The 26,735-nt window shown below is 35.6% G+C and overlaps 1 protein-coding gene across 1 annotated transcript in view; it reads right to left on the reverse strand.

Annotated features, from left to right (window-relative positions):
• The window catches only part of TTN (titin), a 302,859-nt gene that overhangs the window by 90,380 nt on the left and 185,744 nt on the right, over window positions 1–26,735 (reverse strand). The window contains exons 170-207 of the mRNA XM_055289874.1: window positions 25,998–26,072; window positions 25,255–25,344; window positions 24,762–24,824; window positions 24,413–24,502; window positions 22,085–22,135; window positions 21,103–21,504; window positions 20,668–20,946; window positions 20,150–20,425; window positions 19,875–20,014; window positions 19,427–19,553; window positions 19,069–19,332; window positions 18,521–18,787; window positions 18,117–18,380; window positions 17,891–18,030; window positions 17,626–17,752; window positions 17,234–17,500; window positions 16,853–17,119; window positions 15,740–16,006; window positions 15,510–15,649; window positions 14,948–15,074; window positions 14,008–14,150; window positions 8,937–9,060; window positions 8,131–8,397; window positions 6,332–6,429; window positions 5,503–5,671; window positions 5,138–5,404; window positions 4,766–5,032; window positions 4,383–4,661; window positions 3,885–4,293; window positions 3,657–3,781; window positions 3,290–3,556; window positions 2,243–2,512; window positions 1,848–2,150; window positions 1,438–1,740; window positions 979–1,166; window positions 774–888; window positions 383–667; window positions 133–284 (exon numbers count right to left, since the gene is read on the reverse strand). Coding sequence (XP_055145849.1) covers window positions 133–284; window positions 383–667; window positions 774–888; window positions 979–1,166; window positions 1,438–1,740; window positions 1,848–2,150; window positions 2,243–2,512; window positions 3,290–3,556; window positions 3,657–3,781; window positions 3,885–4,293; window positions 4,383–4,661; window positions 4,766–5,032; window positions 5,138–5,404; window positions 5,503–5,671; window positions 6,332–6,429; window positions 8,131–8,397; window positions 8,937–9,060; window positions 14,008–14,150; window positions 14,948–15,074; window positions 15,510–15,649; window positions 15,740–16,006; window positions 16,853–17,119; window positions 17,234–17,500; window positions 17,626–17,752; window positions 17,891–18,030; window positions 18,117–18,380; window positions 18,521–18,787; window positions 19,069–19,332; window positions 19,427–19,553; window positions 19,875–20,014; window positions 20,150–20,425; window positions 20,668–20,946; window positions 21,103–21,504; window positions 22,085–22,135; window positions 24,413–24,502; window positions 24,762–24,824; window positions 25,255–25,344; window positions 25,998–26,072 — 7,754 coding nt within the window. The remainder of the gene's footprint in view (window positions 1–132; window positions 285–382; window positions 668–773; window positions 889–978; window positions 1,167–1,437; window positions 1,741–1,847; window positions 2,151–2,242; window positions 2,513–3,289; window positions 3,557–3,656; window positions 3,782–3,884; window positions 4,294–4,382; window positions 4,662–4,765; window positions 5,033–5,137; window positions 5,405–5,502; window positions 5,672–6,331; window positions 6,430–8,130; window positions 8,398–8,936; window positions 9,061–14,007; window positions 14,151–14,947; window positions 15,075–15,509; window positions 15,650–15,739; window positions 16,007–16,852; window positions 17,120–17,233; window positions 17,501–17,625; window positions 17,753–17,890; window positions 18,031–18,116; window positions 18,381–18,520; window positions 18,788–19,068; window positions 19,333–19,426; window positions 19,554–19,874; window positions 20,015–20,149; window positions 20,426–20,667; window positions 20,947–21,102; window positions 21,505–22,084; window positions 22,136–24,412; window positions 24,503–24,761; window positions 24,825–25,254; window positions 25,345–25,997; window positions 26,073–26,735) is intronic.

A 26,735-nucleotide genomic window follows, 5' to 3' on the forward strand; every position in this document is an offset into this window, starting at 1 on the left:
AAGTTTTTGTACATTTTCAGTGAGGTAAAGGTAAGAAGTTGTAGCACATAAGACTTTTGTATGGCATCCCAACCTTCTGGGATTTCCCCTACTCTCATTTTTGGCGTTGATGCAGTGCTGCTCAAAACTCACTTTAGTCCATGTTTTCCGGCTGACTTCTCGTTTTTCAACAACGTATCCAGTTAATGGACTTCCTCCATCATCATCAGGTGGTTCCCAAGTCAAATGTACTGAGTCCTTGGTTATATCACCAAATTTCAGTTCTTTGGGTGCACTTGGGCGAGCTGGAAAAAAATGCACTCACAAGTCACTGTTAATAGTCTGAACTAATATTTGTTAATACTGCCAAATCACCTTAGATGATAAACGTTTCGTTCCTTACCAATTACATTGACATCAATTTCCCCAGAAATTGTTTTCACACGGTTTTCTAATTTCAGTGTGTAAATGCCCTTGTCTGAACGTTCACTTGGAGAAATGACAAGTTCGGCATAGGCAGACAAGGTCTTCATTTTCACACGGTCCCCTGTTTCTAGTACTTTATCTCCAAAACACCAGGTTGCAGTTGGCCTTGGATAGCCTGTACTTGGAACCAGGATCTTGATAGGATTTGGGACAATAACTTCCAGACCATCTTTAAATGCACTTAAATCCATTGTTGGTTCAACTACAAAGAAGAAAAGTTAATGAGTTTGCAGTGCCATATTTAAGTCCCTGTTGCCCCAAAGTAGCTATGTCCTATTCTCCGATCTAAAAATAAAATATCTATTTACCAAATGCATCGTCAGCGGTGAGAGGACCAAGAATTTCAGATGGATCTGAAACACCAGCTTTATTTTCTGCAGATACTCTATATAAATATTTATTTCCTTTTTCCAGTCCCGTAACCTACGATTATGAATTAATATTTGTAAAAAACACATACAGTCATGTCCATGATCCACACTGAATATTCTTTTTTATATGCAAATGACCTACCTTGTAAGTCAGTTCAGGGACAAGTTTCATATTGCAACGAATCCAATTATCTTTTCCTTCTTCGCATCGCTCAATTATATAGCCTAATATTGGGCTGCCTCCATCTTTCAGAGGAGGTTCCCATTTGAGCTGAACTGATGACTGAGTCTGATCTGAGGAAGTTAGGTTTACAGGAGGACTTGGTCTCTCTGGAATAAAAGAAAGAGTTGGAGCATACCATTTATGTTAGTGACAATTTATGAAGACAGTGTTGCAATCAATTATATCATCTCCATTAAAATAACAGATTTATCGAATTCACTAAGTAAAGTAGGCACAGTCTGGGTTTCTAAAACTTTATCTAAATTTTTATGATATTCTACCTTTTTATTAACTTTCATTTAACTTGATTTATTTTAATTGATAGGCCTAATATCTGGATTTCATGCAGTAATTATTTCCCTTTTTTGATGGGCTTACCAATTGGATCGGCAACCTTGACGAAGGGTGTGGCTGCACTTGGTTTTCCAACTCCAATTCGATTTTGGGCTCTCACTCGGAAACTGTATTCCTGTCCTTCTACCACATCAGTAACAGTTGCAGACAGGTCTTCAGCTCTCACAGTCATGGCAGTATCCCACCTGATAGAAGTCTTGTCTCTTAATTCGATGACGTAGTTTGTGATCTCAGCACCTCCATCATACTCTGGTGGTTCCCATGTCAGTGAGACACCAAATCGATTCACATCAGTGATGGTTACATTCAAAGGAGGGCCTGGAACATCTGGATTTCACCACAGAAGAAGAAAATACGAGTTTGGGGTAATGACGATGAAGGCAAAGACTGCAATTTACTTAGAAGCTAGCTTGAATTTACTTAAAACTTCTTACCATATTTACTCCTTGCTTCTACAGGATTGTCAGTTTCTACTGGTTCACCAGTGCCGACTCTGTTTCTTGCACTCACACGGAATAGGTACTCAACTCCTCCTTTCTGTAGACCAGTGACAGTAAACTCACAACTCTCTGCACGGTCTGTGGCCAGAACCCAGGTTTTTCTCTTAATGTCACGTCTTTCAACAACGTAACCTATGATTTTGCTTCCACCATCAGTTAAAGGTTCTTCCCAAGCAAGGCTTACTTCACCATCAAATGTTTCTGTCACTTCTAAGTTACGTACTGGCCCAGGAACATCTGAAATTCACATATAAAGGAATTTTTTTAGTGTGCTGTCTTGCTTTTAAATTGTGCTTTGCCAATTAAGTATGAGAGACCCAAGGGCTTACCAATAACTTTTAAATTGATGAATCCTTCTGCTTTTCCATGTTTGTTCTGAAGCACAATTTTATACCTCCCTTTGTCTTCTTTCTTGGCTTCTAAAATTCTGAAAGAAGTTTGTTCAGCCGTAGTATCAATGGTTTTTGTAGATAAAGGTTCATTTTCTTTAAACCATTCAGCTTCTGCTTTGGGGTAGGCATCATATGGCACCACCATTGTCAGAGGCTTGCCAACATCAACCACAAGGTCTTGGTCAGCTGTCTTGATTTTCGGTGCAGCTAGTGAGAAAGATAACATGTGAATGCTTTCGACTATTAAACGTAGCCAAGCTACATCATGTTATTATGCATTTATTAGAAAATATTGGTTACATAACCTTGGAAGTAAGCCACAGTAACTTTATAGCAGAGAAAACTAAGTGGCTTAGAGTTCTCATAGCTTTTTGTTGTTGTTGTTGTGTGTGCAAATTAGATTGGAGAGTAGAGGATTGAGAATGGCATAAAATCATAAGACGCGCATTCCTTGCCAAAAATAGTAACATAGGACTCAGTGTAGTGCAAAACATGTTTTGTTTTGTTTTTTGATAGAGTAGGCACTGCATACTTAGTTCAATAAATCAGAGAAACTTCTTTCTTATGAATGAGAGGTACACTAATGGCTTTTTCATAAGGACAGTGTATAAGGATGTCCTGGGTCAGGATGAGAACATACCTAAAAGGCACACAGGGGTTTGTAAAGTAGGAGAGTATAAGACTGTCTTTAGATTTGCCAAGACTCTCAGGGTTGATAGCTTAGTTGTAGCCTAAGTTCATAAACAGTCATCATGTACTAGGAAATGTCCAAGGCTCTGGCATGTAAAGATTATTGCTATTAATTTCCTTTTACTCAAGACACTTACTTTGTAGTGAGCAAAATTAGAACTGTTAACATGTGGGTAGGGCTTGCTAGAAATGAAAGACTCTCACAAGGATTACCTCATTAAATAACTGTGAAATCTGAAATCTAATCTCTGTGAATATTGGAAGGATATTTTAAAATAAAAGAAAGGGACTGACCTGCCAGTTCAAGCTTAGCTCTGGCTTCTTTGTCTTTGGCAATAAATCTGTATTCACCCTGGTCACGGGGCTTAATATCACAAATCTGTAGTCGATGTATCTTTCCTTCACTCATCATCTGGTGTTTATCACCCTGGACAACAACCATGTTATTTCTTAGCCATTGGACTTCCACCTTATCTTTATTGAGTTCTGCTAAAAAGACAACATCAGCACCAGGGGCTTCAAGAATATCTTGTGGAGGCCTGATGATCTCAACAGGAATTTCTGGAAAGAAAATGTGAAATAAATACAAATATGTTTACATTTTGATTAACAATTTTAAAAAATTGGTAACATTAGAATTGTTCTTTCACTTAATACGTACCTTCCACAAAAAGTCTAGCACGAGACTTCCTGTCTTCTACTCCACAAGCATATTCACACTCATCATCCAGCCTGCAATCTTTTATAATGAGTCTGTGTATACGTCCATCTTTTTCAAATTTGTATCTAAAGGAGACATTGGATTATCAGTTAGCTTGCATAATGGCCACTAAATTGTCAAAAGTGTATATATAGCTACAGAAATAGAGAATAAAAAGATCTTGCTTACTTTTTGCCTTCTTTGATTTCTCTCCCATTTCTGTACCATTTCACATTGGCTTTCTCTCTGGAGAGCTGGCAGGAGAAGACAGCGTCATCGAACTCAGTGACTGTCTGATCTTCCAAGTGTTCCACAAATTCTGTTGGGGCTTCTATGATGAGAAGCTCAGCAACAGATTTATCTTGTCCAGCAGTGACAATGTATTCACCTTCATCTGGGAAGCCACAGTCTTTAATGGTTAACATGTGCTTGTACTTATCAATTCTGTATGAGACACGGTTGTCAAAAGGCACTTCTTCACCATTTTTGGTCCACTTCAGTGTTACATTGAGACGATTCACCTTGCACCAGAATGTGACAGATTTCTTCTCCATTGTTTCAATATCTTTAAGAGGCTCAACAATCCTAAGGTCTTCCTCTGTTGTAAAGGAGAAAAATATGTTGATTTTAATTATTTTCATAAGAGAAACTGATGAAAAAATCTCTAGTGGTATATAAATTACTTACCTTCTACTATTAGATTGGCTGCACTTTTAACATTTTCACCTCTGTGATTGGTCAAAGACACATTATAGTTGGCTTGGTCATCTAAGCGTGCATCTCTAATTCTGAGGGTGTAGACCAGGTCTTTTTGGAGAATGATGTATTTTGAACTATCAAATATGGCTTCTTCATTTCTGAACCATTTGGCTTTGGCACCTTCAGTATTGACTTCACAGTTGAAGACAACTTCTTGTTGTTCCTTCACCCGGGTGTCCTTAAGAGGAACTACGATCCTGAGTTTTTCTGAAAGCAACCGACAAGACTTTATAATATGAAGAATGATCAAAGTGGTAAATACAAATACAAAACAAACAAACAAAAAACCCTAAAAGCAAGAACAAACTTACCAATGACTGTCAAGTGAGCTGCTGCTCTGGCGGCCCCTACCATGACGACGTAAGTGCCCATATCTTGTAATGTGGCATCTTTCACAACTAGGACCCTCTTTTTACCATCAGCAATAACGTCATATTTATCTCCAGATTCAAGTGTCTTATCATCCCTCTTCCACTGGACTGGAAAGCTTTCTTTTGATATAGAGCAGACAAATTCAGCCTTTTCTCCTTCAAGTATTTCAAGGTTTTGAGGCTTTGAGATAAATTCAGCAGCCAGTTCTGGGAAGAAAAATTACAAGATATTAGAAACGTATGTCTTTGTACTTTAAATCTAGCAAGTGTGAATTGTTATAAATAAAAGATTATTCACTGTAGTTTTCATACCATGTACTTTGACTTTGCCATCGGTTCGAGAGCTTGGGAGTCGACAGTTGTAGTTGCCAGCATCTTCAAGATGAGCGTTCTGAATGACCAGGATTCTCTTCCGTCCTTCAGTCAGTATTTCATATCTTCCTGTTTCAATGATCTCCTCATCCCCTTTATACCAAATCACTTCTGCGCCAGGTTTGGAGACTTCACAAACCAGTTTTATAGTGTCTGTTTCACTAACTTCAATGTTGGCAAGATTTTTGGTAAAGACAGCTTCTTCTTCTGCAAGCATTGAAAAAACAAAAACCACACTGAGTTAAGTTGGAAATTATTATTTTTTCCCAACACATATACTTCACAAAGAATGACTTTACTCTTACCCAGAACTGTCAGCATGCCAGAAGTTCTCGCTGTCCTTACTTCACAGGAATATTCAGCTTCATCATCCAGTAGACATTTGTTGATGACAAGAATGCGCACTGCTCCCTTGGATATGATGTCATATTTTTTGCCCTTTTTAATTTCAGCACCATCTTTAAACCACTTAACCTATATTTAAGATAAATAGATTATCAGTTTTCTTGTTGTTCCTTCACACAAGTGTCCCTAAGAAAAACTATGATCCTGAGTTTTTCTGAAAGCAACCAACAAGACTTCATAGTGTGAAGAAGAACCAAGGTGGCAGACACAAATATAAACAAACCCCAAAAGCAAGAACAATCTTACCAATTACTGTTAAGTGAGCTGCTGTGATACTATTATCAGTTATTAAAAACAATGGGATCATATAAGTTTAGAGCTATAGTGAGCCTTAGACATCATGCAGACTAACTTCTTGGATGTGTAAACTAAGGCTCAGACTTGAAGAAACTTGCCAATGGTAGTTAATGGCAACAGGAGGTACTTAGTTGAAAGAAATATAATTGCTGATATTTGACTTTTTCTGATCTAAGAAAACAGCAGTTTCATATGGTTCAAACTAATATCTAAATCTCCCGATTGTGAGTCCAGTGTTTTTCAAGTAATAGTAAATTAATAATACTAAAAAGAGAACAATTAAAGTCAAGAATACATTTTATACTAAAATTATCTTTAAAAGTAAAGTGGTGACCAGAGAAGTTGTGACTAACTTTTTTTCCATTTTGGCTAGACCAAAAGTAAATATAAAGTTATTTGACAGTACAAGATGACAGGTATACAATCACAGACCTTAGCATTTTCTCGAGAAAGTTCACACTCAAATCGAGCCATTTCTTTTTCTCTAACTTGAAGGTCTGTGAGTGGTCTTAAGAATTCCACATGAGGAGCTGTAAGAGAATGTCATCAGAATTCAAAATGAGGTTTCTGGAAATTTACTCTGACATTACCATAGTATACATTAAGAAAAAGTGACTCTTTTGTAGGGCCTTTCCATCTTAATAGACTACAACTGACTTTGAAATCACTTGAAGCTGCCCATTAGGTATGATGCTTTGCTTTTTAGATATCTCTTTAGTTTACATAAAATTATGTGGCATTCTATATGTTCAACTAGTGTGCATGTGTGTGTGTGTACAGTATATATACTAGGGAGCCATCTCAGTTCTTTTGAATAATAGCTGGAGGAAAAATCTTCATTTGTACTGCACCAGACTTGAAAGATAATGTCAAAGGAAACCTCAGACACCAGTGGCAAAGAAACATTGACTTATTTAAGGCACTCAACACAATCTTTGAGAAATTAGCAGAATTCAAAGATAAAACACGTGAAGCACTATGGCCAGCCTTGTGTATGGCTAAAAGGCATGAGGCTGTAATTAAAACATATATTCATCTTTTTAAAAAAATCAGCTTTGAAGACGTCACATATAAGTCAAGCATAACATCTATTAGTGCAATAAAGCAATGTGTTTTGTATGGGAGGGTGATTAGGATTTTACATCTGTTATTTCATTCATCTCTAGAATTAATTCAGCTGGTGTATAGGATTAGGGAGCTGCCCCCTTGCCCTTCCTTCTTTCAGAGCTCCTTGTGAGTCCTTCCCAAGATGACCATTCTTGAGCAATAAGATTCTGAGACAAATGCTGTCTAATAGGTTTGAAGATATGCTCCTTGCAGCTGAGTCTTCTTGGAATGAAGGTAGATGTCAAGGGGAAGAAGGAGACCCCCCAAGAAGCTACTTTGACATAAGCTTTAGCAGAGCAATCACAAAGTGGTAAGAAAAACATGGTACAAGATGCATGAAGCACAGAGTCACTAGGTCGTAGCTGTTGACAGATGGCAAGCAACCAAACCAAACAAACAAATATTGCACAAAATATGCAGAAAAATGTCATCACTGGACAAAGGAATGAATGAAACAAATAAGCTAGCATGTGGCATTTTGAAAAAAGACATTACATTTTTTCACCAGAGGAAGAAGTAATGTTAAAAACCATTAGAGTTCTCTTCATTCAAAGAGTCCAGGACTCAAAAGATCCAGGGCCTCACTCCATCTTCTTATCCATTCTTATTCTCAGAGATTGAATCATGTGAATGTGCTTTGTCATATTGCAGCAGATCTCTGGTATACTCCTATTCAGACTGAAATTTCATGCTCATTTTCTAATTGTTCCCCACACTTGAAAATTCATTTTCCTTCCACATGGAAATCACTTTTACTTTGTTTTTAAAATTAGGGCTCCCTACTTATCTTTAAAATTCAGTTTCTCCTCATCCATATCAGGATATCCATACAGTAGGCTGACCCCATGTAGACAAAGAGCACATCTACTCACTACTCAGTGAGAGAAAAGAAGCATAGGGAAAAGTGATTGCTCTATCATTAATCAGATCAGACACAGAATAAGACTTTTCTTTTCTTTTTTTGTTTAAACACATAAAGGATCAGGTTAGGTTAGTGTCAATACTAGAAGTTGCCAAGAAATGCAGTTAGGCCAAGAAGGGCATGCAAAAAGTGTTGTGTTGTTTTGTTGTTGTTGTTATCAAAGAATTGCAAATGAAAAGTCCTTTGTAAGAAGAATACTTACGCACGACATTCAGGTTACAGGAAGTCTTAAAATCCTTAGCATCACAAGTGTATGTTTTAATATCCTCTGGGGTACAGCCGTGTATAGTAAGTTTTCTCACCCTGCCATCAGCAACAATTTCATACTTCTTGCTTTTGAGGATTTCTGTCCCATTTTTGAACCATTTCACCTTAGCATTTTCTCTGGAGACTTCACACTCCAGCACTGCAGTGGCTCCCTCTTCGACCGTCTGGTCCTCAAGAGGCTTAGTGAATTCAACTGGGGGTTCTGAAAGAATCATACTCATTAGCCAAGGTACTCCTTTCCTTCTCCAAGAGTTTTGGTACCTTCTCAACTTTCCCCTGCCATCTCCAGGGCTTTGTTCTGTCCTAAGTTTTATTTTCAAGTTTTGATTACACTCAGACGTTTTCCTCTAATAATGATATTTTATCATTATTTGTACAGACGAGGAAAATCATTTTTAAAAACTAGGAAACATTAAGGAAATAACAGCCAACTCTTGGTTAATAAAGTGATGGATACCTAGCTTGATAATAATTCTTCCTCCAGCTGGCTTTTGAAAATCTAGGATGTGCAATAAAAACAACAGAGATGGAAGGAGGAAGTAAAACTCATGCTGCTCAATTTTGAATCTTTAAAAAGATAGTCTGTGAAGTATTTTGTTATGCTAAAAAGTAAAATTAGACTTTTGATTATTTGGTTGATTTTAAACATCTATAGTACTCAGCATATAAAGATAATTGAGAGTTGGCATTATTTATGAGCCTCTGCCTTATACATGTTTTTAAAATAAGCCTTGTAATTACCTTTCACAAAGAGGTTGGCGTGAGTTTTGAAATCTTTTGCTGTTAGTTGGACTTCCCCAGCATCTTCTAACTTTACATCCCTCAGAGTAAGTGTATGAACTTTTCCTTCTGAACGTGGGACCACCTAGTTGTTTGTAAAAAAAGAATATATGAAACAGCAATCTAGTATATGGGTGCATTTAATTCATTTAGATAAAAATAAATGGAAATAGAGCTTTCCGAGTTGTTTTATAATCATCTATTTAGCACATATGCATTCAAAAATCATTTCGACCAATAGTTTGGGATCTTTCAAGAAATTTTTAGGGTTTCATAGTTACCTTTATTTATTTATTTATTTATTTATTTTTTATTATTATACTTTCGGTTTTAGGGTACATGTGCACAATGTGCAGGTTTGTTACATATGTATCCATGTGCCATGTTGTTTTGCTGCACCCATTAACTCGTCATTTAGCATTAGGTATATCTCCTAATGCTGTCCCTCCCCCCTCCCCCCACCCCACAACAGTCCCTGGAGTGTGATGTTCCCCTTCCTGTGTCCATGAGTTCTCATTGTTCAATTCTCACCTATGAGTGAGAACATGCGGTGTTTGGTTTTTTGTCCTTGCGATAGTTTACTGAGAATGATGGTTTTCAGTTTGAGCCATGTCCCTACAAAGGACATGAACTCATCCTTTTTTATGGCTGCATAGTATTCCATGGTGTATATGTGCCACATTTTCTTAATCCAGTCTATCGTTGTTGGACATCTGGGTTGGTTCCAAGTCTTTGCTATTGTGAATAGTGCCACAATAAACATACATGTGCATGTGTCTTTATAGCAGCATGATTTATAGTCCTTTGGGTATATACCCAGTAATGGGATGGCTGGGTCAAATAGTATTTCTAGTTCTAGATCCCTGAGGAATCGCCACACTGACTTCCACAATGGTTGAACTAGTTTACAGTCCCACCAACAGTGTAAAAGTGTTCCTATTTCTCCACATCCTCTCCAGCATCTGTTGTTTCCTGACTTTTTAATGATGGCCATTCTAACTGGTGTGAGATGGTATCTCATTGTGGTTTTGATTTGCATTTCTCTGATGGCCAGTGATGATGAGCATTTTTTCATGTGTTTTTTGGCTGCATAAATGTCTTCTTTTGAGAAGTGTCTGTTCGTGTCCTTCAGAAATGATGCCGCATATCTACAACTATCTGATCTTTGACAAACCTGACAAAAACAAGAAATGGGGAAAGGATTCCCTACTTAATAAATGGTGCTGGGAAAACTGGCTAGCCATATGTAGAAAGCTGCAACTGGATCCCTTCCTTACACCTTATACAAAAATTAATTCAAGATGGATTAAAGACTTAAATGTTAGACCTAAAACCATTAAAATCCTACAAGAAAACCTAGGCAATACCATTCAGGACATAGGTGTGGGCAAGGACTTCAGGTCTAAAACACCAAAAGCAATGGCAACAAAAGCCAGAATTGACAAATGGGATCTAATTAAACTAAAGAGCTTCTGCACAGCAAAAGAAACTACCATCACAGTGAACAGGCAACCTACAGAATGGGAGAAAATTTTCGCAACCTACTCATCTGACAAAGGGCTAATATCCAGAATCTACAATGAACTCAAACAAATTTACAAGAATAAAACAAACAACCCCATCAAAAAGTGGGCGAAGGACATAGTTACCTTTATATAATTACTAGGTGGCCTTTCACGTTGAAATTGCCCAGGCCAATTTCTGTTTACATTTGTGGTCTTTTTTGCATATGCATAGATATATAGCACATATAGTATATACGTATATGTGTATATATATGTGTGCCCCCATTCTGCTCCTGGGCTTATATATATATAAAGGAAGAACTTAGAAAAGTGAAATCATGAAAGGATGAAGGAAAGTATCAGCTATGGCAAGCTAAAAGTAAACTTTATGTTCTGTATGTAAGGTGTTTGCCATGCAACAACAAGCTGTAAGTCTTCTTCCCATTTATTTTAGCAATTAAACTTACTTTGCAAACCAATTAAACCTGTGATTAAAATAATTTGTACAACCGATTAATTTTGTTCAAAACTGCAAATGAAGGTTGGACTCTTCTTCCCTTTTCATGTGTCTAAGCATCAAGAATGGGAAAATCAGATGTCAATGGTGTGACAGATAGGGTCATTCTGACAGCAAAGATAAGCGACTTGGGGGTTCTTCCAGTTCTATGATATAAAATTCCCAAGAAGCTGTGCCCTGTCATCCAGACTGATTTTGCACTGCTTAAGAGTTTACTTAGAGTTAAAAATAATGTAAAGGTTTTCACCAGTGGAACTATTTATTACGCTAGTGTAAAGAGAAGAATCAGAAATAAGGTCTCATCTAAAAGTGTTTTCTTTAATTAAGAACTGGGCATGGTTAGTCACATAATTATCTTAATAATTGAGAGTGGCCAAAAAACATAATAAGGAAAAATAACAGCTAGGGGGGGTAGTTAAATATGCCCTTGGAACAGAGCTACTTATCCAAGGGCATAGTGCTGAAATGGGGAAAATTTGTTTTTTAATAACACTTCAATATAAATTTTGGCATGCAACTTTTGGCCATTGAAAAGGTGTCTTAGTTTCTAACCCACCCACAGATGTATTTTATCTATTAATATTATGTTGCTTTATCATCTGAGTTCCTCTGTAGCTACTCTAGGACACTGCTCAGAATGCAGTATGTCTCAATAAACAGCTTGTATACAGTCCACCTCCACTATGTTAAAAGAAAAAAAAGGAAAACCGGTAGGTACCTTATAAAAATAAACCAGTGAAATGAATGTTGAAGATTTTGCAGTAGATTGTAAGAATAATGTTAGAGATTAAAAAAATTTATTTATAATGGAAGCATATTACTATAATGTGGTAGGCTTATGACCATGACAAAACTATTAAAGTTTTATATTTAAACTTTAGTTTTATCAAATTTAAAATTTAACTTTAAAATTATCAAATGCCATTTGGAACTTGGCAGTCCTTTCTTAAACTGACAGCCAAAAACAATTACAACAACGAAGAAAAAATGCAAACAATCATATATACAAGTTTCTCTTCATATTTCCTATTCCTATAGCTTGTTTTTGCAGTTTTGAAGGCGAAAATTTTTACAAACAATGAGTATTAAAGGTCGGAATTACATTGACAAGAGCAAGTTTGTTCTGACAGACTTAATTTAAACAAAATCTGCCAAATGTAATAAAATGATTTTATTACTTCAAAGTTTATATTTAAGTTCTTTTTGAAAAGAGACATTTAAGTAATGCAAGAGCAAGTTCACAAAAGGCTAAGGTATTTCGGGTGCCTAGAGTAAAGGATTAAAATTCCTATGCCAAAAGAGATGTAAAGGGGCCCTATAGAATTATAGTAAACTGATCCTTTCTAACCCTAGAAAAAATTTTAGTTACAGTAAGAATTTTTTAAAAATAAAATGTGAATAAGATTTTTAGGAGTCTACATTTGAATTGAAATAGTGCAGTTTTTTGTATTAGAACTGAGACTGATCTTTTAATAAGAAGCTCTTAATATGACAAAAAGATATTTGGTAATGAAAAAATAATATCATTTTTCTTTAAGCAGTGTTCCTATATATAAATCATGAATTTGCAGATCTAGAAAGAATCTTGAAAAATCAACCAATTCTCTGCCTTTAGACATGGAGTTAATTAAATCATGCATGATAGGAAAAATATATTTTTTCAAACAATAAGCTTGAAGGTAGAGGTGCCTCCCTCAGTTCAATATTTAGAAGACCTCATTGTAAGGAAGGTTTTCTGATATATAACTTAATTCTCATGCTACAAATGGAATGTACTGCTGCTTTTTCTGGTCAGTGGAAAAGGAGACCAAGAAGATCTTATTATCTGTGTAACAGGCAGGCATTACGTATCAGATGATTGTTGGTGAATTACCCTGTAATCACTTCAGTGGAATACTAGGTTTTTTGTTGTTGTTGTTTGTTTGTTTGTTTCAAAGCAGTTACTTGAAAGCATTGCTTTCAAATACTTCAGTCAACTTTGTGGCTTTTTGTTAAACTGAATTACTTTTTAATTATATTCCTTTAACTCTTCAAAGTTTGATTTTTGTTGATATATTTATAGCACATTTAATATTATTTCTGAAATATTGGGGGAAAATGTCACAGAACAATGTACTGTCCTGTGCTTTATTTCCAATCCAGGCTGGACATATTCCATGTATTTTATTTTAAGAATTCAAAATTAACGATGGATTGTCAAGATAATTTAAAGACATATGTTGTTTCTGGGGACAAAACATATAGATCAATTTAGGCAAATTGTATTGTGGGCCTATCTGAATAATCCCTTAGTTTTTGGTTATGGGTAAAATATTGGGCATAAAGAATGTTAGTAAAAGCTAACAGCAGGAGCTAGTTATTTACCAAAGCTTAAAAAAATATTTCATCCACATATGTGGATAACCACAGAGCCCTTCTTTCTTGTCAGTACCATCAGTTGCACTTTAAATAGTCCACTTGCATTCCAGATATCGCACAGCCCAAAGCACTTGAAGGTTAAAAATAGCTTTGGAGAAATGCTTGAAGAGCAAATCTGCCCAGAAGTTATCTCAACTACTTGATCAACTGCCTGAAATGGAATTTCAATCTTCTCTTAATCCCCTTATATGCAGAACACTAAATAGGATGGAGAGCGTTAGTCTTAAAACTTAATGTGCGCCATGGTTGCAGAGCATGCAGTCAGAAAGCCTTTTTGATCCTTCCTGTCTTCTGGTTAATCAAACAAACTATCATTGATAGTCAATGAGTCTTGCCTTTTCTTCAAAAAACTAAAACATGATCATACTTTAAATTTATTTCGATTTCAATAAAAAATATTATCAGGTTAAACCTAATAAAAAATGGAAAAATTGGCTTTACAGTTTCAGCAGAAATCAGGCTAAAGGCGGAAAGAGAAAGGCAAAGACAGAGGAAGAGACATTAGAAAGAGCAAAGAATAAGGAACATAACAAGTGAAGGTAGAAGAACTCCAGAAAAAGAACGGGAAAGACAAGGCATGCCTGCTTTTTACCTTATCGCTGGGCTCTAGTTTCTTCCCTTTGAGATACCATTCTACCGGGATATCTTCGTAGGAGAGCTCACAGTCGAAGGTGGCTGTTTCCCCTGCAGTCACGGTGACATCCTTTAAAGGCCTCAGAAGACCAATTACTCGTGCTTTTCGAGAGGGAAGAAACAGCTTTGCGTTACTCATTTTATAATCCCAAAAGAATAAATAGAGACTTAGATATGAATCTTCATGGTTGCTTTCTTCAAGAAGCCACAGGACTGGCCACTATTTTAACTCCCATATGAACGTGGCCCCATGGTGCTGAGAAGGGGAGAGCTGGTAGCCGGACAGCGAGTATATGTAGGGGCCCTTTCGTTCTGACGTACAAGGTCAGCGAGAAATCTGTGCTGCATCTGTCTCTCTGCCAGGCGTCAAGTTCTTCTTGCTACATAAGGTATGTGACTTCCAAAATAACTAAGACTCTGATTGGGAGAGGACAAGGGGCCCTCAATCAGAGGCTGTCCCTATCCATCAAACACTTTGCACCTTCCAGAAATGTTAGCCTAATGCTCCCCACCTTCTTTCTTGAATCTGAAATGCCCACGTGGCAAAGTTTGTCTTTCTGGTGCTCTAGTTGCACAGCCACTTGAGGGAAGTGGTCTTTAAGGGTTCTGAGTTAGATTCTCATTGTATGTGTATCTACTTTCAATGAGAGGACTACAGAGCAGGAAAATCTGATTTGCTAAATTTTCTTTTGTTCAAATGGCAAGGTCAACAAAATTTCCAAAACTTTACGATTTGAACTACTTCTGTATTGGAATGTCAAAGTGGCAAATATAAGAGAGCCAGTTTTTGTGTTTTAATAATATTTTCTAACTAATAAAATAATTCCAATTAATTTCACTCACATTCATTTTCTGAAAAAGTGTTTATTTAATTTTCCTCAAAAACATGCAATACTTACGCTTAACTCGGAGGTGGGCACTAGATTTAACATTGGCAGCTTGGAAATCCACCCCACCAGTCTGGTCCAGGCGACAGTTGTGCAAAACAAGGGAGTGTATCTTGCCTTCTTCCTTAATTTCACAATCCTGTACCAACAAAACAGAAAAACTTTCATAGAAAATAATTTTCTTTGAAATTTTGTTCTAAGGACAGAATATCTTAATTAAAGGAATGCAACAAATAAATGGTGATGAAACTTTATATAACTTTGAGCTCTTTTTTAGGAAGTAAAGCTTACAAGTACTAAGAGGAAAGCCACATTTATTTTACCTGTATAATTCTGAGCCAACTAGCAGCATCACAGAGTATCTACAACCTTATACCCACTCTGCTGGATCAAAAGTAATGCAAGTGTGCCAGTCTGAGCCCATTCATAGACCCTGACATCTCTCTCTGGCTTAGGGTCTGATAGAGAAGCTGCTATCATGTTTTAAATGTCCTGCATCCACTCGGACTTTCACCTGTTCTTTTCTAATTCACACAGCTCCTTTTGGTGTTGACAAGTTCAGAAATAGCCTTACAGGTGTTTGGAGTAGGGCCTCTCCCTTGAGTTTCCAGTTGGCGTGGATATCATCTTCAGAGATTTCGGTTTCAAAGCGTGCCGTCTCAGTCTCCATCACCTCCACACTGTGCAGGGGTCGCACCAGTTTAATTTCCCGATCTAGAAAAGTGAAGGGCCAGCATGGGTCATTAGCCTCTGGCACAAATAACCCCAATGCTTCAAGAGTGAAACTCATGGCAATTTCCTTACCCTCAATGTCAAGTTTTCCTGAGGTCTTATCTGTCCCACAGTCACAGGTGTACTGTCCAATATCTGATTTCAAGGCTTTCTTTAGGATTAACATGCGTTTCTTGCCATCTGCCTTAATAACAGCATTTTTGGATGGCTTTATTTCCTTCCCATCCTTAAACCATTTCACTGGTGCATCTGCTTTGCTAATTTCACACTGTAGAATAACTTCATCTTTCTCTACACCAGTATAATCTTGAAGTTTTCCTGTAAAATATGGGTCTCCCTCTGCAAGTAAAGTATAAGTGAAAAAGTTTTATTAATCACCTTAGGGAAATGACAATCTCTTGGAAAGTTTAAGACACAACTCACAGAGTTCTGAGTATATTTTAAAATTGTGTCAAGTGTTCAATCATTTAACCTGTTTATGTTCAAAAGTTCTCTAAGTATTAGAAAGGGAATCAGTGCATGGGATTTATCAAGATCTAATCCATTCATATTGAATTTTGAAACATTTTATTAACAGTAGCTAAAAAGACTGTGAAATTTAGCTTCAAATACAATTTTGTGTTCCTCCTTTATTTGGATAAATTTCTAATTTCTTAGCAACTCTATTGTGTCTAGTTTACTTTTAAACTTTCAGGCTCACGTTAGTTTTTCTTAATCAATTAATAGTTTGCCTTTAATCGTGTCTATATATGTTAGCCTTCATGTTTAATCTTGTTGATATTAGGTGGCCAAGAAAAACAATGAGGCTTATTAATGTAAGTTATGTAATATCTTCTCTTATGGGAAACTTGAAAAACATTCCTCTGAAATAATTTTGATAAAATGAAGAGATAGAAAGTATTTATATATTCCTATTTTAAACATGACAGGGCTGAATAATTAATGAAGAATTTTAAGTTGGCTTTTAACTGGCTATTTTGTGGTTGTAAGCTAGAATCTTCATTAATTTACAGTAATGAAGGTAAAGTGTTTGAGAAATAAGCCTGATTATATATGTGATAGCTTCTTAAGGAGTTGGGCTGCTTTCATGCAATATAACACTTAGAAGACTATTTTATAGAATAGATACTCCACAAATTTCTGTTGAATTTAATGCAATAAAATTAAAATTTAAAATGCACTTACCAAGCACAGTGAGTTTAGCTTCTGAACTCATCCCCATAGCTTCTACTCTAATTTGGGAGGTGTCATCAATAGACAGGTCTTTGAATGTGATTGAATGAGTTTTCCCTTCGTCTTGCATTGAGACCGACCTGGTGGTGTGTAGACGCTGGTCATTCTTGAACCATTTAACTCGGATGTTATCATGAGATAACTCCACAGTAAACACAGCACTTTCCTTCTCTTTGGCAGTTACATCTTTGAGAGGGGTGAGGAATTTGAGCCGGATTCCTATCAAGAAAAAAAAAAGAAAGAACTTATTAATTGAAGCACTTTAAAGAAGAAATATAAAACCAAAGGCAAAAAAAATGATTTTGGGGTGGAATATTTGATAGAACTATTTACCTTCAATGATCAGTTTGCCACTTGTGTGCTTATCTTCAGCTTCAAACATGTATTTTGCTTCATCTTCAAAAGCAGCTGACTTGATCACCATTGAATGCTTAGTGCCATCCTTTATAAGCTCAAATCTGTCATCACCTGTGATTTCCTGGGTTCCTTTTAGCCAACGGAATGTTTTGGGCTCCCTGGATACTTCACACTCAAACTTAGCCTCATCTTTCTCGAAGACTTTAACATCACTGAGAGGTGTGATGAATATAAGAGGCAATTCTGAAAGAAGTGGACAGTGGATGAAGTCAGAATACGTTTCCATTGATGACCCTTGATCAATGCAGGGGTGTATCAGGAAGTCTTGCAGAGAAAATACAAAAATATGGCTGACAAGTAGAGCATACCTTTCACTTTCAGACTGGCTGCAGATTTGGCATTAGCAGCCTGGAAGGAAACCTCTCCTGTCATACCCAGCTGACAGTTATGAAGGATCAGAATATGCTTCTTCCCATCCTCAATGATTTCACAGTCCTGTTTGGAGTGAGGGTTAGAAAGAAAGAACATGATTTATATAGTTATTCCTACAAATCATCAAGATATTTTATGCCTTTTTTCACCCTACACAACCAAGCAACCCCTCTCCTACATAATTAGCTAATCTTGACTTACAGGGGAAGCTGTCAAAGGCTGTCCTTTCAGCTTCCACTGGCCGTGAACATCAGGTTCAGAAAGTTCAATTTCAAAGCGGGCTGTTTCACCAACAAACACCTCTACTCCATACAGAGGCTTTTCCACTTTTATTAGTCGAGCTGAAATGATACAGTTTTGTTAGCATGACTGAACTAATAAACTGAAGATTCAGATAGGGTAAATTTTACATTGTTGAGCAACTCACCCTCAACAGTAACATTTGCCTTGGTCTTGTCTGTGCCACAGTCACACACATATTCGCCTTTATCTTTAAGTTCCGCCTTTTTGATTTTTAAGATGCGGCGCAGGCCATCTGCCTTGATAGAATATTTGGGTGAAGGGACAATCTCTTCACCATCTTTGAACCATTTCACTGGTACATCTTTGCTCACTTCACACTTCAAAGTAATCTCATCCTTCTCCACTGCAGTTTTGTCATGTAATTTCACAGTGAAGTAGGGATCGGCCTCTGTAAAAGACATTTAGCACAAAATTAGAAGAATGTGAAAACTAAAGTTTATTAAAGAGTAAAAGGTTGCAAAATATTTTATTACTCCCCACTCCCATGATTCAGAAACTGGCTATCTGGTTATAGTCGGTTACATTTACCTAAGACCTTCAGCTGTGCTGTGGAGCTCAGCTCCTTGACTTGAGCTTTTATCTGAGATATGTCATCCAGTGTCACTTCTTTCATTTCCAATTTGTGAGTCTTGCCCTCAGAAGAGATGAGTACTGTTCTGCTTGTATGGAGTTTGGCATCATTTTTGAACCAGACTACATGCATTTTTTCATGAGAAAGTTCACATACAAAAGTTGCTGTTTCACCTTCTTTTACTGTTTGATCTTCAAGAGGCGTCATGAATTTCAGTCTTATACCTGAAATGCAAGCATGGATAATGCCTCAGAAACACAATTCACCTTCAGAAAGATTCCATTCTAATCTGCCTGAGTAAAAGGGACCCATTTCACATGGCACTTATTTATTCATCTTTCCAAATAGAGCTCCACTAAAAAAAAATTAAGGGGTTTGTTTTGGTAACACTGTGAAAGTTAATTAGTGATGCATTATCACAGCTTTTAGAACTTGGCATCCTATCTTTAAAGTCATATATTTGCATGCCTTTATGGGATGTCACAGATCTCATTAGCTCACTTACCTGTGACAAATAACCGAGCTGAGGTCTTCTTGCCCTCCACCTCAGCAGTATAGACCCCTTCATCATCAAATTGAGAATCATTAATAACAAGAATATGTTTCTTTCCATCAGCAATGATATCGAATTTGTCAGATGACTTGATTATATCAGGTCCTTTGGACCATATAACATTTGCCTCTCGGGTGAGGACACATTCGAATCGAGCCTGTCGCCTTTCTGGAACAGTGACATCCTTCAGGGGCACAGCAAAGTCAAGTTCGATTTCTGAAAATCAGACATTAAGAAAATGAGGCTTTTCAGAATGCACAGGGATGTGAAATGAAGTTGAGCCCCTCCCTGAATTCTAAAAGCCCCATACCTTTTACTGTCAAAATGGCAGTTGTAATTGCATTAAGGGCCTGGTAGAGGACTTCACCAGCTTGGTCCAGTTTGACTTTGTGCAAAGTTAAGAAGCGTTTTCCACCTTCTGCTTTGATTTCACAAGTCTGAAAAACAATAGTTTTAGTAACCATTTGAAAGAGATAAATTCCCTATAGGAGAAATGTTTCAGATACAGATTTCTACAGAGTTTAAGAAATTACTACTAATAAAAGTAAGCAGAAAATTCCCTGTCATAACATTTTACACAAATTGTTCAAGTTGTCCCCAAATGATATGTAAAATTTCTTTCCTTCTTGGAGACTTTAGAAGACTCCATTATTATTAACTCCATTATTATTAAAGCAACCTGAATCTAGGATATAGATTCTGAATATAGGATGTGGTTATTTTATATGACTAACAATTTAAAATGTGAAATTACTCACAGGTGAGGGCCTTAGAAGTTCTCCTTTCAGTTTCCATTGTCCAGGAATGTCTGCCTCTGAGATTTCTGCATCAAAGCTTGCACTTTCTTTCTCATAAATGGTAACGTCCTCTATTGGTTTAAGCAGTTCAACTTCACGCTCTGTATTGGTCAGGGATGAAGTAACATAATGCTTTAGACAATCCAACAATGCTTTGCTTGTATGTGTTTTGGTGTGTTATTTGGCTTTACACATACACAAAACTTATATTTCGAATAAAAGGTAAGACTTTATACCTCCAAGTGTCAGCTTTGCAGGGTATCTTTTTCCTTCAATTTCCACTGCATACTCATCAACATCTTCTGGCATAGCATTCTTAATTTTGAGGAATAGATGATTTCCATCTCTCAGTATTTCAGTCTTATCATTTGGTTCCGTAGGGATTTCATCATATCCTTTGAACCACTTAATGTTTGGAGTATCTTTTGCTATATCACAGGCAAAAATAGCTGTCCCCTTGGGTTTCACATGCTGGTCTCGTATAGGTTTCACCAGCCAATCTCTAATGACTTCTATATGAAAATAAGATCAGAAAAAATGATTTAAGATCTGAATATACATTAGCTTCCTTAGTAAATTTCAGGAATAGGAAAAATTTCACAAAACTGGGCATAATTAATCCACTATAGGATATATTGTTATTCCCCTCTTAGGTACAAGATTTCTGATATTGTAATACTGGGAAACGAGGTCCTTTCTTCCATTTTCTTAGTGTGATAATAAGCAGAACAAAATCTCCCAGGAAAGTACTAACCTACTACTTTTACGCAAGATGAACACTCCAGGTTGTTGGCGTTTTCCACAGTAACTGTATATGTTCCAGCATCTGTGTCATCTGCATCATTGATGGTCAGGGCCCGCATCAAGCCAATGACGCCTGGCACAATTCGGCCAGGTTTCTCCACCACAATCTTGCCATCCTTCCTCCAGACCACGTCACGTTCTTTGTTTAACTCGCAGCTCAAGTACAGTGGCTGTCCTTTGACCACTGTGACTTCCTCTTCCAGTGTTTTTACAAAACGCACAGGAAGTTCTGTGGAGAATTTCAGTATATATTTCAATAAATACAATATTTTCAATGAAATAAAACTTGGAAATAAGAGGTTTTGTAAAACTACAATGCAAGTTGCTACTAAGGTTTGTTACATTAAAGTTTAATATAGATTATGTTCAGAAGACTAGAAATTACCTTCTACAACAAGTTTAGCCGTGGAGGTCTTTTCTTTGTTTCCCAAACGTAAAACACAGGTGTATTCACCAGCATCGGAAAGTTGAACATCAATGATGTGCAGCTTTCTGTCTTTACCATCTGCAATAAACCTGTGCTTGGGACTCTCACGGATATTGCTACCGTCTTTCATCCAGGTTGTAATTGCAGTGGACGGGGAGACCAAACATTCAAAGATTGCTGAAGAGCCAACGAACTCTGATTCCGTCAAGACAATGTCTTTGATTTCTTTCACAAACTTCAATGGCACAGCCTTTAGCTGGTAGGTGAACGGGGCTTCATCAGGAGGTTTCTCTCCACCACTCCCTGGCCTTAACTTTCTCCTTTCGGCTTCTATTGGTGAAGGAGTCTTTTTGGCTACACCTAATTCAAAGTAAAATAAAGAGTTGATTTGGCATCTCCTTAGGAGTCAGAAAGTTCGTACTTGGCTGCCTGCTGGATAAAACCAGCCATAAAGCAATTAGAAGACAAGAACAGAAAATTAAAGACCAGGCAATTGAAAGGCCAGTTGAATTTATACTGCTTTGTTTCAGACAGGAAAATGAGATGGTATAAGGAATCCATGAATAATAAATATTCCTTTTCTCAAGTTTTAATCTGAAGTATAAAAAAGCCAGATTAGTGTCTAATTATTGTATCTGCCGTGTATAAATATCATGCATATGAAAAATGAAGCTAAGAACTTATAGGATTCGCTATGCTAAAATATAGTTGGTTTTATATATATATATATATATATATATATATATATATATATATATATATCTCCTTACACTATACTAAAAGTGTATTATTTGAAATATCAGAAAACATGCTAGTTTTAGTAGAATCAATTAGAAAAAATAAAAATCATTATGAATTTTGAAAATTTTTTCCCCTTGAATATGAACTTTGGAAATTGAGTGGAAGGTTACAATGTAAGTACTAGAAAAATGAATCTCACCTTTGATAGGACCTTTTGGCTTGGCAGCCTCTTCCTTAGGTGCTTTGGCTTCTGAAATAAAAATAAAACTCAGCATTTAAACACTTTTCAGACTTATTTCATGTTTAACAGTAAACCATGGAGGGTGAGTCATGCTCCATTATAAATATTAATGCATAAAGAGAAATTGGTTTCATTTATATGACTTCTATGGATAATCATATTTCCAGGAAGGCATATTCTGAGATTTAAGAGCTCAAGCTAAATTGCCAATATATTTAGGATTAACAAATTCTTTCAGCAAGTGCCTTATTCTCTTCCCATTTTTGGAAGGCTTACTGTTGCCTTGTGAGGAAAAGTTTTGCTCCTGCCTAGCTATGCAAAATATTTTATATGTTTATGTATGTCCTGATTATGTGAACCAAGGAAATAAGATTTTGTCAATAAGAAATCAGTGTAGGGAAAAGGGAAATGGCTGCGAAGTTACCAAAAGCCTTTCTTTTTATGTCTAAATTGAGCAGACAAACAAATCCAGGGAAGACTAAGGAAAAAGAGTCCATGTACCACACATGCATGAGTTTCTCTGAAGATTTCCCTTAGACAATGAAGTAAGGCAGAAGCAAGAGAGTTCTGACATTTAGAGTTTGATTCCATTATTAATACAGGGACAGTATAAACTGTGGAATGAGTTCTCTAGCTTCAGCCCCCAGGATAGCTGAGAATAGCTTTATTTTTATACATACTTAATTAGTCAAGAGCAATTCATCATCCTTTTCTGAATAATAAAAGTACTACGTTAACATTATAAAAGTTTTAAAAGAATATGCCCAAATCATAAACATCAGCAACAAAATATCACATAAATATTAAAAATTAAACTACTGTCAAAATAATATAGTTTATTTTTTCATGTCATTAAACATGGTAAACTCCAAATATTTTGAGATAATTTTAAATAAAAAAATTTCTAAATAATTTATATAAAAATATATAAACAAATATAAAATGACTATAATTATTGAATTAATAATCTAAAATAATATAATTTTTCTGAATAGTTTTATTTATTGATTTATTAAAGATGCAAGCCAATTTTTATTATTAGGTTCCTAAAATTAAATTAAAAAATTTCTCTGTCAAACTATTATGGATATTTCTAAATGCTATTCCCAGGGGCTATGCACATCTCATTGTGGAATGTAACAAATAGTTCTCTCTTTTTTTTAAATTCATCCTGAATTTTTTATTTTGTGCTTTATCAGTGGAGATGATCATTTTTCCATAGGAACAAATTGTCAAGGCATTATATTGAATATCTTAGATTCTTCACATCTTAGAAAACTATCAATATATGCATTCTCCCCCACCCCACCTCCACTTTAAATTTACTTTGTTTTATTTTTGGTTTTGTTGTTTTTTTCTTTTTTTAAAAAATAATTTCAACTTTTAAACTCATGGGATGCATGTGCAGTTTTGTTATGTGGATATATTTCATGATGCCGAGGTTTGGGATATGAATGATCTCATCACCCAGATAGTGAGCCAAAGGGCAAATAGTCAGGATGTGTGTTTATCAATGACTATCAATTACACATCAAATCAGTTTTGATCAATTATATCTCAAATTATCACTTAAATGATGAACTATACTAAATAGTTCATATACAATTAATAGGTGCTTTAAGTTTGGACTTGAGATATCTATACCATTAAGTTAGAACATTTAAGAAAATTATTATTGATCTAATTCCTTATACAGATTAAAAGACTGAAATATGGAGTCTCTTTTTTCTTTTTCTTTCTTATTGTGGTAAAATATACCTAACATAAAATTTACCATTTTAGCCATTCTTAAGTATTCAATTCAGTTGTATGAAATACATTCACAATATTGTACAACCATCAACACTATCCATTTCCAGAACTTTTACATTATCCCAATATACAGACTTTTTTAAAAAAGAGAAATTGTTCCAATAGGGTATAAGGGAAATTTGAAGCTTCACGGGATTCTTATATGTATACCCTTACAGGGTCTCTGCCTGTCTCATTAGTTTTTATCAGCCCCAAACATATTCATTACTTAATCTGCAAAGCATATGAAAGAAATGGTGCAACCCAGGAATGTACATTCCAATTAAGGCACAATATTCACCCACTGGGCAAGAGACAAGATGGATAAAGGATATCAGATGAAGAAAAGGTAGAAACTTATCATAAACCTCCGAAGTTGAAATGATACCTATGTTGCAGCATAAACAGGGCTTGAATACTTTTATTTATAAAAGTGTGAATACTTTTATTAAGTCACCAAAACAAACTAGCAAAATAAAGCTACAGGATAAATACCTGCTTTCTTTCCAACCACCGGCACTGTTACTGGGGCAGCGATGGGGGTTGGTTCAGGTTCCACAGGAGGTGGTTTGATTGTTTTCACTTCTGTAGAGAGATGTCCATTGCATTAATGTATCAATTTGTCACTTCCTAAAAGCTTATTTGGTAGCTTATTTGCCTCTTCTGATATAATTTTGAAATCTTTGAATAACTAGTTTTTAAGAGAATAGTATGTTAAGCATTTTGAGACGTTAGAAATCATTTGATACATACTGACTTTCACCTACTATCTTTTATTAAGCACATGCTATGTGTGTGAATCAAGAAGGAATATGCTGTTGACATTGAGGATAAGCTTGCTCACCTGCTTCAGGCTTTGGTTTCGGTTCAGGTGCAGGGAGAGGTATTGCTGGCTTGATTTCAGGCACTGAAATAATTTAGAGTAGAGGGCAGATTATTACAGGATTTTTGAAGTTTTTCACAAAGTCAAAACCAAAATTAAGCCCACATATCTTGGAAGATATTAGAATTTATATACATATAATTATCAAATCAAGTATTTGATTAGTTTTCATTTTAAACAAAATATTTGGAAAATATAGTAAGGCAATGTTCTTGGTTTTAATGTTGTTATTTATCTCATTGCCCATAAATACAATTTTTTTTCTGGTAACTTGTTTAGCAACTGAGTAATCATTAGCCAATTGCATATGAGAGTGAGATGGTAAAGAAAATTAAGCCATATGTGATTAACAGATTAAGGTCATGTGTTCAAATCTTGATGTCAATGTAATGATATTTTAAATGATACATATTTGCATTTTTAGAGACAACTAAGAATGACAGTAGATTTGTACCTTTTGTTGGTTCAGGAATCTTCCTTTCCCTTTTTGTAACAGTAGGTACTTCAACCTCTTCAACAGGTTTTGGAGGTGGTGGTTCTGGTACTTTAAGATAATATTATTTTTTAGTGTTAATATTTGAATATTTAGGAAGCAACTCATCTGAAGTATTTCAGATTTATTTTTCAAAAACTCTATGGATGGCTTTTTAAAAAACCTTTATTTTTCAAAAACTCTATGGATGGCTTTTTAAAAAACCTTATAGTTTATCAAGTAATTTCTATTTTATTTTCTTGACTCTGCTTCCATTTATTTTTCTTCCTTTTATTCCATCCACTTGTCTTCCACTCCCCATAGCTCTCTCCTTCTAAATCACTTCTATAATAGTTCCCAATAATTACACCCTTTGTGAATAGGCTAATGATAAAAACCAACCCATTTAAAAGTCCCCAGATTATGAAACCTTTGCTGACACCCTCCCATGAATAGCCACTTGATTATTTCAGTCATTTCTACTGGAAGAACTTAAGTTGCAAAGTAATGATAAGAATGAAGTGCAGGGAAATACGTGAATGGATTTGAGAATTACTATAAAAATATTTAAACAGAAAGCAGACAATGGAAAACAGAGACTACATCACAGATGAAATATGAAGCTATGTTTACATCTAACTTCATTTATGTTTACAAGATAAACCTTTTGTTAAATGTCCATTTTGTTAAAAGAGAATCTTACAAATTGTCACTGAGATTCCTACCTGCAGGTTTTTTAACTTTTTCTAGTTTTTTAGGTTCTACTTTAGGTTCTTCTTCTTCAGGTCTTTTTCTTAGAACTTTAAAGACAAAAAGGTTTATATGTAAACCAAGACAAACTAATGAAGATGTTGAATAAGCTTGACAAATGCAAATAATGTGCAAAGCAAGGAAAATGAAAAAAAGCATGCTACCTAGCACTCTGGAAAGTAAGCATTTACACTAAAAGTGTTTTTTTTTTTTTTTTAAATCAAAAGTTGTTAATTATAATAGCACTCAAAGTTACTTTGTTTCTATCTGGATAGAGGGTCTATTCTGAGACAAGTCTGTGGGAGAAACAGCTCCAACACAAAATGAATAATTTGAATAGCAACTAATTATAATAATAATTAAATGTTAATGATTTAATGAGTATGTAAATAAGTAGAAAGTTTACTTAAGCAGAGATATCTGAAGAAATGTAGCCTAAAAATCAGTAATTCTATGTGAAGACAATGTTAGAACTTAATTCTTCATTTGACTATCTTGTTTCTCATTCTTTAATATTTTATTAGTCAGAAAGAAATGTTCAGTTTTTTAAAAATGTTATTTATTAGTTGTGGTGATCCTGTGTCACACTTTAAAACTGAATATTGAATTTAAGCTAAAGTAGTTTAATGTAAGGTATTTAATAGGTTTAGTGTACTTTACTACATAATTTGGTTATGAAAATGGCAGTCATAGTCGTTGTTAGTTTAGAATAT

This window comes from Symphalangus syndactylus, chromosome 8 (assembly GCF_028878055.3).
Source record: "Symphalangus syndactylus isolate Jambi chromosome 8, NHGRI_mSymSyn1-v2.1_pri, whole genome shotgun sequence".
NCBI lineage: Eukaryota > Metazoa > Chordata > Mammalia > Primates > Hylobatidae > Symphalangus > Symphalangus syndactylus.